This window comes from Grus americana, chromosome 4 (assembly GCF_028858705.1).
Source record: "Grus americana isolate bGruAme1 chromosome 4, bGruAme1.mat, whole genome shotgun sequence".
In the NCBI taxonomy this organism is placed as follows: Eukaryota; Metazoa; Chordata; class Aves; order Gruiformes; family Gruidae; genus Grus; species Grus americana.
The window spans coordinates 79482333-79496453 of record NC_072855.1 but is presented as its reverse complement, the minus strand read 5'-3'; the positions used below and the strand labels follow the sequence as shown (position 1 = coordinate 79496453).

The following is a 14121-nucleotide window of genomic DNA, read 5'->3' as shown; positions in this document are numbered from 1 at the left end:
TGTCCTGAAATGTTTGACTGGGGGAATCTGTTAACTCGTAGAGAATCTCGTTTTGAAAGCCCGGATGATGTGGATGAGTGCAAGCATGACGTCATACAGGTCACTAATGCACCGGCTGAAAGATCTCTGCATTAGCCGATTCTTATAAAGCAAACAGAGGAGTGTTGTCAGAAACTACTGCAAATACTCATGCCCAGTTTGTTGGGGTTTTTTTGCTTGTACCAATATTTTCATAAAAGTTAAGAAGGTGGCGTTAGGATTTGACCAAGATTTGTAAAAGGAAAACTACTCCACGCTTTGGAAAAAACCTTTGGATTCAAGTGTCCGGGATATTGTAATTCTGCTATCATGCTGTTGGATTTCTCAAGTTTAAAAGTTCAGTAGATTAAATCAATGTAAACTAAAGACACGCCTCCAAATTATGTGAAATAAAATTAGCTTTTTTGGATGTGATGCTTTTACATCTTTAACTTTTTATTGAACTAGTAGCTCCGTAAAGTTTGCAGACAGCTGGAAACACTCCATCTTTAAGAGAACGTAGCAACAGAAGGTTGTTTGCTATAATTAGCATTCTAATATCACAACTGATTAGTTTAAGAGCGTTAACCTCCATGTCCTGCTCAAATTCAGTACAAGCAGGTATGTTTTCCCCCAGGCTATTCTTCAGAGTTCAATAGGTTCCTAGGGAATGTGGCTAGTAAGGAGAAAAAAAAAAAAAAAAAAGCCCAAGTTTGTGACTTGAAGCCTGTGGAACAGACATGCATGTGTTATTTTACCTTCCCCCCCCCCCCCCCGAATGAGAAACCTTGCTTTGAGATTAGAGGTTGGGGGTGGGCGGCTGTGTTTTTGAAGCACATGAATTAGCTAGTTCTTGCACCTAGTCCTGTATTCATTTCTTTGTCTGTGCTTCGGTTATTTTTTCCATACGCAAATAAATAATGGATGGGGAAAAAAATGTCACTAAAACCTATCCTAGTCTGCTGGAAAAACCCTTTTGTGAATCTTCTTTCATACTTTGAGGGTTTCAAGATTAATTAAGTACATTTCCAGGTAAATTGTATTTTGCCTGTTAGTGTCAAGATTCATTATTTGGCAATACTAGTGGTAGTCCGATGTTCCTTCAGCTACTTAGAGAGATTATGTCCTCTCCTACTCAAGATGTCTAAAAATTCCAGGTAATGTGTTCCATCCGGGGATTTTAAATGCACATGGAGAATGAAAAGGACTTCCTGCATTCTAGTAAGACTTGTAATGACATTTCTCATCTTTCTCTTTTTTTTAAAGGGTTTTCTGCACTGCAAGAAGAAGTGTACAGTTCAAGACAGAAGCAAGAAGAACAACACAGAATATCTAAAGACAGTGACCCAGCTGAACACCCTCCTATTGTCTCCGAGGAAGACGTGTCTGTCAGTTATTCTCCTTTTCAGGACAGTACTCCCAGGAGTGAGGCAGAAGCATCAATGGCTGAGCTCCTGAGACAAGCACATAAGGAACAAGTAGAAGCTGAATTCTCAGGGAAACCCCAAGATGTGCCAGAAGAAACATCTGCTTCACAACACGAATATTTGTAAGTGTCAAAAGACCAGAATGAAACCTATGTGGAATGGATAACATGAGGATTTTACCGTTTTCTTTGAACCGTATGAACTCAGTAGACTTTTATTCCAATTGTGCACACCAGTTCTTTAGTTCCTACTGCACGTTTCACTTTTTAATCTGTGCGGAGGAAGCCTTAAGGATCGGGAGGGAAAGTCAGTTTGTCGCTGTGGACGTAAAGCGATAATCTAGTCTAGTACATGCGAGAGAAAAGAGGGATAACGTAGAGGCGGGGCTTTTTTGCAAACCGTGTATATTTTTCATAGGTTAGGTGACAAGTAATGTTAAACTTAGTGGAATTAACACTAGAGGGGCCTTTCTTCAACTTCAGGATGGCTCGTTCGATTGAAGCAAAAATTTTCCAACTTAATTGTTACTTACAAAACTTATAACCGCATATTAGCACCTAGATTTTTAAAAGTAAATTTCAGACGGCCAAAGGAACAGAAACAGGGTTTTACACAGACAGGGCAAAGGTACTTAAGGCGCAACACATGATAAAGTACAGATTTAGAAGACCTACACAGCAAAGCCTTGAATTCTGGTTTGGGACTGTCAGTGGCGTTGGTTTCATTTGGAAAGGAACTTGAGAAAGATTGAGTTTCTCTCTTCCCACCATGCCTAATCGTGCGCCCACGCTGATAACGCTATGCGGGGTTGATTCAGGTATCCACAGGCTAGCAAAATATCAAGGATCCCCTTCCAAAGAGGTGGTTTTCCTGGGAGCGGTTAGCTTTGATGTGGAGATGCGGCCCCCAACAAAGTGCAGCTGAGTCCAGCAAACGGTCTTTTGGAGATTCTTTTGCTCAAGATACGCTTTACACCCAGGAGAGAGCGTGGGAGACAGAAAACAGCATCCCAGGTAGAGAACTGCTGTTGCACTCGTAGGCAAAAATACCAGGACCGCCTAATGATCTGCCTGAGGAAACGAATGGTTTTGAGGAATAGAAAATGTATTTGAGACAATATTGCCAATACTAAACGAGAGTAGCGATGACGAGATATCACTGCATTTCAGCTGTACTTTGGACTAGGAGGAAAATTGGGCTAGATTTAAATATCGCATAAGGGACACGCACCAAGAGGAATTACACAATAATACGTGTAGCCCGGTGAATGGGAAAAAAAGGCTGGATCAATGCTGTTTGACTTAGACTACGATGAAACCTTTTTGTACTTTAGAACGCAGTTGTTTCAAGGGCAGTAGCTGGGGGAGCACAACAAATTGTCAAAACCCAACTTGTATCAGGAAAAAACCATATACACGCAAGTTTTCCTATTACTGTTATCTACTCATGGGATTCATTATGGAGAAGGGAATCTGGATTACTGTTATTAAAATTTAACAATTTCCTCAGGTTTTTGGAGGGGGGAAAAAGAAGGCATGTAGATGCTAGCTCCAACAGATCACAGAAGTTTTAGAAGTAGAAAATTTAATTTTTGCAGGCTCGCTATTTTTCAGGCTGTAATTCCACCAGTTTGGATATAGTTGTCTTTTTTTTTTTTTTTCTTTTTACCAAAATACCTGAAAAGAGAAAAGTCAACCTCAAAAGAAGATTCTAGGTGGTGAAGCGGGTAATATTTTCACAATTAGTGCAAATCAGAAGTGACCTTTTCAAGTTAGCAACAGAGTTATAAGGTTACTTGATAAAAATCAGTTAGGTGAGAGTTTACTATCTGAAGTCGCTATTATTCACCCATATGCAACAGAAAAATATTGCACGTACATATGCTTTAATATATGTATTACCTTTATATATGTTGCATAGTAACATATGTAATAATACATTTAAATAACTTGCAGCAGCAATTAAATCATAGCAATATTCAACGCTGAAAATAACATTAGAAACAAAATAAGATTCTCTACTAAATTTCTGTTTGCTAAGGCTCCAGAATTCTGCCTAAAAGTTGGCGTCTCCTCACCTGCAGCTGTGTAACTTGTCATTAACGTAGTATTGCTTCACATCCATCTGTAGCGATCCAGCCTCTTTCCCCCCAAAAATAATAGGTGATATGTAGATTTGTGAGGGTGCAAGTGACAGCAAAGGTGACATAAATCCTTTACAAAGACCAAGGTTTGCAGAATTGGGTGCAACGTTTGGACAGCCGTTTGGAGATTTTCTTGGGTCGGGAAGATGAGAGAGCTTCCTAACCAGGTTGTTCTGCAGTTCTTGTCAAGGAGCGTCAGTTATTTCTAGACTTTGCTAGGTGACTGAATATTTAATCAGCGTACGTGGGAATTGGAAAGCACCGCATGGTAGTGAACTTCCCTTGAACCTGTAATTCACAGCGTCACCACTCCAGGAACAGAGCAGTCTGCAGCACCAGTAACTGGAAAAGCAGCAAGCGAAAAATCTGCGCCGCTCAGCGCGGCAAAAGAAGAGAGAGAAAAACCTTCCCCACAGCCCCCGTCATCTGCTCAGAGAGGTGACTCTCCCATCGTCCAAGAGCCCGAGGACCCCCAACTCCACCAGGATGACCGCTCTCCAAGGAGAACTAGTCTAGTGATAGTGGAGTCAACTGATGAGCAGGCGGAAAAGTTTGGAAGAGGCTACGAAGAGGAACCTTTAGAAAAGGTAAATCAAAGTAATTGACACAAAATAAGAAGTTTTATGTCTCGCTCATTCCTTAAGATGAGAATATTTTTAATTGGCCTAATTAATCCCCATCTGCAACTGAGTCTTCTCTCCTTTCCTCTGTGGTTATAAGGACTAGCTGTAGTCATTTGTATAGAGGTTTTCAAAGCTGAAGCAAACCCCGGATCCTAAACCCTGGACTGTAATTCTGGTTCTGCTACCCTTATTTGTCCTTTGGCCTGTGCCAGTTACGTCCATGCGTGTGAGAGAGGAATTAGTGTAAAAGGTGCAGAAACAAACCGTGTACAAGTGAAAGCTGAAAAACAGATGTAACGAAAGACAAAGGAATAACGTTAAAAGCTTATGAAGAACGGCGAGATGTACGTTGCGGAGTACTAAGGATGTACTGGTAGAAAAGAACTTGAGTGTGGTGTTTATGTAGCATGCAGGCAGTAAAGAGAAATGGAGACAGGAGATGAAGAGAAGAACAAAAACTACGTGAGGTGGGTCATTGGTTGTGTGAGGCAAAGGAACCTTACTGCAGTTCTTGGAGAGGGGAAGACGTCAAGAGGCAGTGAAATGAAGCAACTGTATGGCTCTCAGTGGGGAGTTTAAATTACTTGGCAGATAAAGGTTTAGGAATAAACAGCTTGCTTTGCCTGTCCTAAGTGGAAGAAAAGGAGGAGGCCTAATTGGGCAGAAAATTAGTTTTATCAGTGAAGTTAGAGCAGAGGACGGACAGTTCTACTTGAGCAGAAATTGTTTCCTGTTTTGACATTCACCTAGAAACAGGCTGCTCTTTCTTTGCTGTTTATGTTGCCAAATGTACCGCCTCTAGAATGACGAGTTTCAGAGCTCTGCCTCTGGGATCTCAGGAAAAGGGTGAATCTAAAATGTGTAGGATGACTCAGATGTTGAAAGATTACCTGCGATAGGACTCAATACAATGGCTGCTGTAGGAAAGGCTGCCCTCAAAGATACAGTTTTATTCCATTGATATTCCCCAAGCAGTTCTTTTCAGCTTCTCTTTGCCTTCTGACCTCTTCATTTAAATTTTTAATTCTTCCCTATGCAGGAGAGAGAAGAACTTCAACACTTGTTACTAATTTTTCTTGATCTTTCCAGTGCCAAGGCTATTGTCCTCTAGTTAAAACCATTTAGTCCTACTGTCTCTGTGCTGCACCATGTACTTCCCGGTATGGAGGATTAAAAGGCTTTCATATAATCTTCTGTGTAATTAACACAGAAACCATATGCAATATGTATGAATTCCAGAGTTGTTGGTAGTAATACCTTCTAGTCCACCTGCAACGACATCATGCCACAAATTTCAGGCTGGTCCCTGGCAACCTTAAGAGCACTAAGACCACTAAGAGCATCCTATAGAATTAGTACCGCAGAGTCATCCTTCGTTTTTCAATATGCTAATGAACAGCTCAGGTATAGTCAAGTGGCCAAAGCTTCCCACCCCGCATCAATGGTTCACAGATGAAAGTCAGGTAAGAGGCCAAAACCATAAAAGCAAAAATTTTCGGAAGTGAAGATGGTGTTAGATGAAAACAAGACAGAACCTGTAAGTACCGCTAGTAACACCTACAACAGAGCACTGCTTCCATGCTTCTACTAGGAGTTAGCAGAGGAGTTAGGCGGGCTGGAGACCAGCTCGGACGAGGACGAGATGGTCACTACCAGGGTCGTTCGTCGCCGGGTGATTATTCAGGTACCGAGTGTTGAACGATTGCACGTGCCTGTGGTGACTAGGTCCTGGTAACACCTTGAGGCATGCTGCTGGGCCAGCCGCCTGGCGGGTATTGCACCTGAGGCTGGAATGCTCCTGAATAATGCTTGGGCATTGGATAACCCATTCCAACACCTTTTCTTGAAGGGAGGATTATAGTAACACCGCTAACCCAGCTCTTAAATTCCGTTAGATGCCTCAGTAGGAGGAGAACAAAGACCTCTCGGCTGCACACACAACACGGTCAACTAACGTATTTTTGCCCCTCCGTTGTGGCATAACTTTTCTTTGCATGCCTTTCCAAGTATTTGCAGAACACTTTTTTTTTTCCCCCTAACATTTCTCTATTTGTTTTTCATTCTTTAACCAATTAACCGATTTTAGAGTTGCTTGTTGTAAATTACCTACATGAAGGCCTTGCTTCATAAAACTTTGTTCTTTGTCATACAGGCTGATAGTATGCCTGAAATGCCACCAGAAACAGTCACAGAAGAGCAATATACAGACGAACACGGCCACACAGTGGTGAAGAAGGTATTGTCAGTTATGCCCCTTGCAACCTTCTTACTGTCCTATAAAAGGAAGGATAAATACATCCGCATACATGCCAAATTTTCTTTTGTGAAGGGGCATGATTTTTAAGAGTAGAGCGTGGGAAGAATTTCTGTTCGTGAGAGATTCCAAAGTTTGAAGATTTATTTTGATTTGCAGCATCATTCTGGATTACACTTTATAACTTCACGTGACATACTTTGTTAATTTTCCCACTTAAAGCCAATGAAAATTCTGTGTAGATCCACACTTCTGAGAAATACAGTTTAGGTCTTTTTTAAAAACAAAACAAAAGAAAAAAACCCAAACAACCCAAACAACCAAAACAAAACCAAAACAACATGCCACCCCAATTTTATCTAAGATCACGTTTGCTCGTATTAATGAAACTAATGGAGGGCTAGGTCTGCAAGAGTCATCTAAATCCAGACTTTAGAACTTCAAAATCTCCACTCAGCTGTGCCTGAACAGGTTCTTAAATTTCTGTATCTGTCCACACAGTTCAATTTTTATGGCACAAGGAATATAGAAAGTACTTATTTGTGTGATGGCCTCATAAAATAAGCATTTTCAGACCCTGCTTATACAAGTGAATTCTGTACAGCATGGAAGTGGAAGAACTTCTGTGCTTTATCTGACAATATTGGTCTAGGACTTGGCTGAATCCTGCTGGTGGCAAACTCCGTCTTCTGTCTGTGGCCCAAGAAAACATCGTAGACCCTCAGCAGGATAGCACGTCTCTGGAAGCTGTTTCAATTCGTCTTAAACAATCCCAGCCAAATACTCTTGGGCACCTTGTGCAAGCGTGAGCATGACTGTATTCTTCTGGGTAGGTCCCACCTGGGAGGGCGCTACCCCCACCCTCTGTGACTCTTAAATATACGTGACACGATCTGATTGAGTATCACAGCAAATAAGCTTTCGGACGAAGCGGGAGGTGACTGCTTAATGGTACCTCGTCAAAAGGGGCCGGGATGGCGTACGAAAAGGTAGAGCTCCAGGTCATCCACAGAGGGATGCATACCCGTCCTCCTGAGAAATTTATCCCATCTTGAACCCTGTAATTCTCTTCTGCTCCTCTTCGTTTGGCTTGCCAATGCCTAGAAAGCTTAAGCACCAGATTAGTCTCTTAAGTGGGTTAATTCTAGCTCAGTAGTTCAGCAGTGGTTAGTACCATCGGCGTCGCAACGGTTCTAAGCGTTAGCCAAGCTGCTCACCTCCTACTTGCAGAAGCCATTTTGAAAGTGCCAGTCTGAAAATGTTCTTTAGCAGTCATGCAGTTGTAGGCTATGTTTTCTCTCTTGAAACACTACACGTCTTTTCCTAATAATAACTACTGCTTTAGAGAGTCATTCCGATATCTATATTGTGCCCATTTGCGAAGTATTTTATGGAAGCTTTGCTGCGTGGTAACCTAAGTAGGGCAAACGCACCAACTTGCAGCTTTCCTACAGGTATGCGTGAGTATACGTGTTAAAGACTAAAACAGTGAACCATCACTGTAGGTTTTTCTGTGTAGGTAAAAATGCCCTTTGAGTAGAAAATACGATATAGAAAAAAAGGAGGCATATGTTATTGTTAATTCCTTTGGGACGAAGCTCTGTTTCGTTCCTCCAGGTCACTAGAAAGATCATCCGGCGATACGTTTCTCCAGATGGCACAGAAAAAGAGGAAGTCCTAATGCAAGGAACACCACAGAAACCTGTCACTGTCGAAGAAGGAGATGGCTATTCCAAAGTCGTAAAACGGGTTGTGCTGAAGAGCGACAGCGAGCAGTCAGAGGTCAGGTCTTCTGCTTTGCTTGCGATGGTACAAAGCGGCAGTACGCCAACAGTGGCATCGTCCTCATGCCAACACCGTTCAGTTTTGAATGATGCTTTTAGAAGTTTTCTTGCAGATGGAAAGGCCTCGGAATAAAGAGAGGGAAAAGGCAGGGGGTGGGAAGGTGGGCAGGGAGAGAGGGCAGTTTTCTCTGAAAATAACTCAGGATGCAGATTCTGTGATTTATGAGAAGTACCAAATTCATAAAGAAAGCAGCTTTGTACTGAGATGGCGTATAGATAAATGGTAAATCTGTACTTGTTACTATACCTCTTACTCTAATAAGAAAATTAGTGAATGCTGTAACGAAATGATCTGATGTTCTCTAGGTTTCTACAGCTAAGCCCTTCTCAAACTATACAGTTATGTTAGGTTAACTTACTGGTGTGTTCTTTGCTATGAAGAGGCTAAAAAAAAATATTACTTTCATGCAAACTGTTGGTAGAGCCAGGTAATTAAAAAGAAAAAAAACCAACCTGAAAAGGTAAGTGCTTTTCAGTTTATCTTCTCCTGCCTTAGTTCACCACGTAGCCCTACAGACATTTGTATCGGCAAAACTGAGGCTGTGACGGGGAATAGGGCGTGCTTTCAGCCGTTGGAAGCGGTATGTAACAAATGGTCGTGGGAAATGCTAAGAACACGATTGCCGTTCTGTCTCGCCAGAGTTAATCATGAGAATTAATTCTCTAGGAGTAAGAAAACAAAGTAATATTATTATTTTTTAGTTAGCTGACCATACCAGAACTACTCTCTGTCGTGTGGAACCCATATACGTTAAATTTGTATTTTACCAAGTAAAACCGAGTTTGTCACTTTCCCATGGTATTCTACTATTCTGGCCTTTTGCTCCTGTAAGAGTTCCTTGGTTTTACAAGTGTGACTCATCTCTCAATATCTTTTAAGATATTTAAGAATATCTTAAAATTAAGGTATGGATTGATACCAGTAGTTCCTATTACCTGTGTGAATACAGCAAGTCCACTTGTTACTCGGCGTGGTGCAACGTCCCTGCTACCCTCAGGCTAGCTCAGGTTCCAGAAGCAGAAAGCTTCTCAGCAAAATAAATTATCCAGGGCCGTTCCCGCTGTCTGAACTGGCAAGTATCCTGCAACGTCTCGTTCCGGAGCTGTAAAGCAGGTAATAAAATGTACGCTCGCTATTTTGAGGTGGACACGTAGAAAGCGAGACTCATATTCTTGTTCTCTACGGCAATGACGAAGAATGATAGAGTAACTAAAAGCTTTGTTAGCATCCGTTAAGGAATTCATATCCAGTATACTTCTGCTCTCTAACCTTCCAGGTGACCCTGTCTGAACCTGCTGTTTTGCCTAGTGCCTCCAACTTCCAGTCTGAACCAGTGGAAGGCCGGAAGGTCAGCAAAGTCATCAAGACCACTGTAGTGCAAGGAGAGAGAACGGAGAAACACCTGGGGGATGCTAGCTTAGCTACCGATCTTCCGTCAGCCAAAGAGGACTTTGAAGAGGTGAAAATGCCTTTTACGTATAAATATTAAACCAAGTGTCACAACATACCTGGGGGCAAATTCTGCTCTGTTGAAGGTTTTGTTGGGGGAGCTTCATACTCACCTCCCGAGCGTAAAGCTCTGCTGTTATACTCAGCCATGTTATGAAAGGATTAGCATATAAAGTGTGCGTGGAAGCTAACATTACAGAATTAGCTGTGAAACGTTTTAAGATTCTAAAAAAAACCCAAACCACGTAGAGGCTTTGAGTAAAGCTGTTAGAACTCATGGGTGTGGTTACAGTTAAAGAAAAAGCTCATTCGTATGTTACCACGCTTGGAGCTAATCTTAGAAGTTGATACAGTTAAGTCTGCTCTCTGGGTAAGCTGATGTATTTGTCCTTGAAAGGCAGAAATGGCTACCCAGCTAATTAGCACCTTGCCTGGTTGTTTTGTTTTTTTTTTTCTTTTTCTGATCAGTTTAGACATTTCAGTAATAGAAAAGTGATATTGCATTAATAGAGCTTTTTTTTCTGTGAGGAGCTGAGAGCACTTCACTCTTAATCCCTGTTCTTGTCCCTTGAAATAACACGTGTAAAGACGTGTTTTAGTGAAATGAAACCATCCTATTCAAGAAACTGTAACTGATCTCTACGTTTGAGGAATATTTGAAAGGATGCAAATGTCAGGCAGATGCTTCTCTTATTCAGCATTCAACTTCGTTAATATAAAGCACTGAGGTATGAAGAGCAATTATCTTCTGTCCTAGGGTTTTGGGTTTTGTTTTAATTTGAGGTTTATGTTTTAATTTGAGGCTTTGAGCTATACAGGTAACCAAATGAAAGTCCAACTCCCCGCTTTAGTAGAGAAAGAAATCATGAAAAAGGACGGATCGATTATTAAAAGGTTTGGCTTGGCATGTCAATGAACTGTTACTAGACAAGGATTAACAAACTCATAATAAAAGAGTGGATTTAAGTGAGTGTCTGAACTGCAACCACTGGCAGCATCTAAAGCTTTATTTGCACAAGTACTAAAGATTGCTACTAACATTTTGTTACAGGAAGGGATGTAACCACTGGAAGGGTCTACCTTCGCTTGAAAAGACTCGATAAAGAGGGTTGCGGTGGGTTTGCCCTGGCCAGCAGCCGAGCACCACGCAGCTCCCTCACCCTCCCGTCCCACCATGGAACGGGGGAGAGAACAGGAAGGGCAAAAGTGAGAAAAGTCGTGGGCTGAATGAAGACAGCATGTGTGTTACAGCATGGTTTTGCTGGGCATCTAAAACTGTATGCTTCATCAGCGTCCAGAGATGAATTGCTCTTAGTTCACGTTATGAAAGCCGGTTAAAGCGGTGGTGCGTGTTGTATTCGGAATGCATACCGGAGATCTGACCTCTGTAGCTGGCTTCAACTGCCCGCCACAGTTCTTCTCGTGGTATTTTAAATGGAAAAAAGCCTTAAGACTGCAGCTGAAAAGGAGCGTTTTTTTAAAACCTTCAGGAACTGTGGGCTTTTTAAAGACACTTTTCTCATTTCTTTTGTTTTAGGACGACACTGAGTAAAGCCAGCACGCAGAAGAGGACTGTGATGAAGGACCGGTATGGAAAACACGTTCACATCGAAGAGCTGGAAGACACACCAGAAGCACTACCACAGGATGACCTCCAACACGACCTCCAGCAGCTTCTTAGACACTTCTGCAAAGAGGACTGGAAAGAGGAGGCGAAGTGAGAAGCTGCCACCCCTCAACACCACCACGTAACCATCCATCCCGTATGCAGCCTTCCTCTTCTCTAGGTGTGGACGTTATTACCTACATAATCACTGGAAGACACTGCCATTTCTACTCGTGCAGATGCGGTGAATTCATTTCTTCCCCGCCCCGTATTTGATTTTGGGTTTTTTTTGTTATTTTTTTTTTTTTACCCTGTAAGCTAATTTGTGACCAAAGATAGCATCCTTCATTCGGGATGATTTATCCACCGAATCCGTCGTCTTTGTGCCGTACTGGGAATCCGTCGGCATCGCCACTTCTTGCTGTTCCTTTGCTTCGGCAGTAGCTTCACGAAATCACGTTTGTCAAGCCAACTTCATCCACAGGCCTCTTCAAGTGACTATGTACATGCATCATGGAAAAAGGGAGTTAACGTGCAAACTGTATATAGCAAGAGTATTTGGACTTACAAGACTGCAGGAAACACACTGCCTACGACTACGATTAGCATCATGGATTCCAAGGTCTATTGACACTGCTGAACAGCGATTAATAAAATAACGTTACCACAATCCGCTGCAAACACAGACTGACTGAGGAGGAAGCACTGCAGATCTGCTGCGTCCGTAAGACTTTCAGTTTAGGGATCTATTATAGTTAAAGGCTCTAAGAGTCAGGCTAAAAACCTGGAAATTCAGCTGTTCTCACGAAGCGACAGCTGACCGTGGCCATTAATGCTTCTAAGACCTTCGGACAGCCACTTAAAAGATTTCCAGAAAAATAATTAAAAAAAAAAAAATTAAAAAAAAAAATAAATTTACCCAATTAGGTAACCAACTCGCTAGCAGCTATATCTATGGCACATTTGCATACGGTATTAAAATCTTTTAGATCTGGACATGTGGCAGGGTGTATTAAACAATTATAACTACGGTAGTTTCCTGTTTTCATCACTGCTTAGCAAACCACACCGTCGTCTTGGTGGTACCTCCTGCTGGCCACTGCACTGTAGATAACTAGGGGAGAAAGACGTACCCACTATACAAGGAGAATAAGTCATTCACCGTGTTTTATCAAGATTGCCTCTTATCCCATACATGCATGTGGCATTTTGAAGGTCAAAGCCAAACCCTCCTATAATCATGTCAGCTTGTTAGCCCTCTCAGCACTGAGCGAGCAGTTTTTATCTTCCAATCAAGCGTTTTTTAAAGAGAAAGTGCTCACAGTCCTCGAAAGCCAGTTTCTGTTCATATTTTGTTATCTATCTATATATAATATATATATATTTCTAAACCAACCCTCTGAAAACCACGATAGCATGCCTGCACTTTTATTTTCGGAAAAAGGGAAATAGAGACCTGACATTTTGGGTGGTGGATACCTTAATATTTAAAGGAGGGGGCTCTGTGGTGGTTTAGCATATATAATACACACGTACACACACACACAAAATGTTTTTTAAGCAGCTGTTTGATTTTTTAATAGTATACTCAAAACCAGAGTAAACCAAATCCTCTCCTCTAGGAGTAATACTTTTTCCAAGCTTATCTGGCCTTCTACGATTGTAGGGTTGTTTGGTTTTTGCTTTAGTGACTCACTCAGTGCTCAGAACAAGGGCACTTCCTCATCAAGGTGTAACGACGCCAGAAGCATGAAAACACCTTGGGGGTTCTGGCTTCCTGGAAGCGAAACAACCCAAGGTGCCATGCTAAGACTTTTTTTTTTGGCAGGCGGGAAAAAAAAACAAAATAAAACAAAACAACAAACAAACAAAAAAAAAAAGCGTTTTGGCAGCCAAACCGACCCGTGATGAAACATTTCATCGTGGCTTTCTTCTCGTCAGAGACAACACAGGATGATCTTCAAGGATGGGGCTCTAAAGAAATGCATTTCTGTTGTGTTATTTGCGGTGCAGATGATGTTCTGTGTAACAACATAATGGTTATTCACCTCTTATTTTGATTTTTTGCTGTGTTATCAGAGAACTTGAATACTGTGAGAAGAAGTGAATTTTAAGTTGACGAATCAGCATCTTGTTCCCATGGTGATAACACTAATTGAATATATCTATGAGGGCATGTATTAGTTAAAAATTAAAAAAAAAAAATACAACACTTAACAATACATAGCTGCAATGTGTACAATGGCTGATTTAACTAAATAAAAATGTACAAGTGTTAAATGTAGAAATAACGGCTCGCTCTCTTTTACTGCCCGTGCAGCATAAAAAGGAACAGCACCTTCCCCGAACTACCTTAATTGTAATTCCTCTGTACCCAGCTCCCTAAGACAGAATTTCATTTTATTTGTCAATTCTGCTATTCAGCACTGATTGGTAAGTGTCAGTCTGTTCGAACAGTCAGATACACTTTTTTTTTTCTAAATAATTGTTAAGAGTTTTTGAAAGGGTATCTAGTCATGTTTTCTAGTTATTTTATTGGGCCTGGAATTGCGGAACTTTCCTTCAAATAGGGCCCAGACTGGTACAGTCAGTTACTTTTTCAGCACCCACTACTCAGAGTTTCTCAACCAGAGAAAAGATAGGGAAGAAAAATGCAGGGTGAAATTCTGTCACGCCATCATCATCCTCTTCCCCCTTCTTTTCCCAATGAACAGGAACTGTATTAAAAAAAACCACCCCAGCAATCAAACAACAAA

General features: G+C 41.4%; 1 protein-coding gene across 11 annotated transcripts in view; it reads left to right on the top strand.

The window, feature by feature from the left end:
- Nucleotides 1–13656, top strand: part of ANK2 (ankyrin 2) — a 345813-nt gene extending 332157 nt beyond the window's left edge. For 10 of the 11 annotated variants that reach the window (XM_054823150.1, XM_054823152.1, XM_054823147.1 and 7 more), the window contains 8 exons: nt 1285–1567; nt 3890–4175; nt 5803–5895; nt 6364–6447; nt 8083–8247; nt 9587–9769; nt 10562–10653; nt 11297–13656. In XM_054823150.1, coding sequence (XP_054679125.1) covers nt 1285–1567; nt 3890–4175; nt 5803–5895; nt 6364–6447; nt 8083–8247; nt 9587–9769; nt 10562–10653; nt 11297–11480 — 1370 coding nt within the window. In that variant the 3' untranslated portion in view covers nt 11481–13656. The remainder of the gene's footprint in view (nt 1–1284; nt 1568–3889; nt 4176–5802; nt 5896–6363; nt 6448–8082; nt 8248–9586; nt 9770–10561; nt 10654–11296) is intronic. The other variant, XM_054823151.1, reaches the window with a different exon arrangement.
- Nucleotides 13657–14121: the final 465 nt, after the last annotated feature.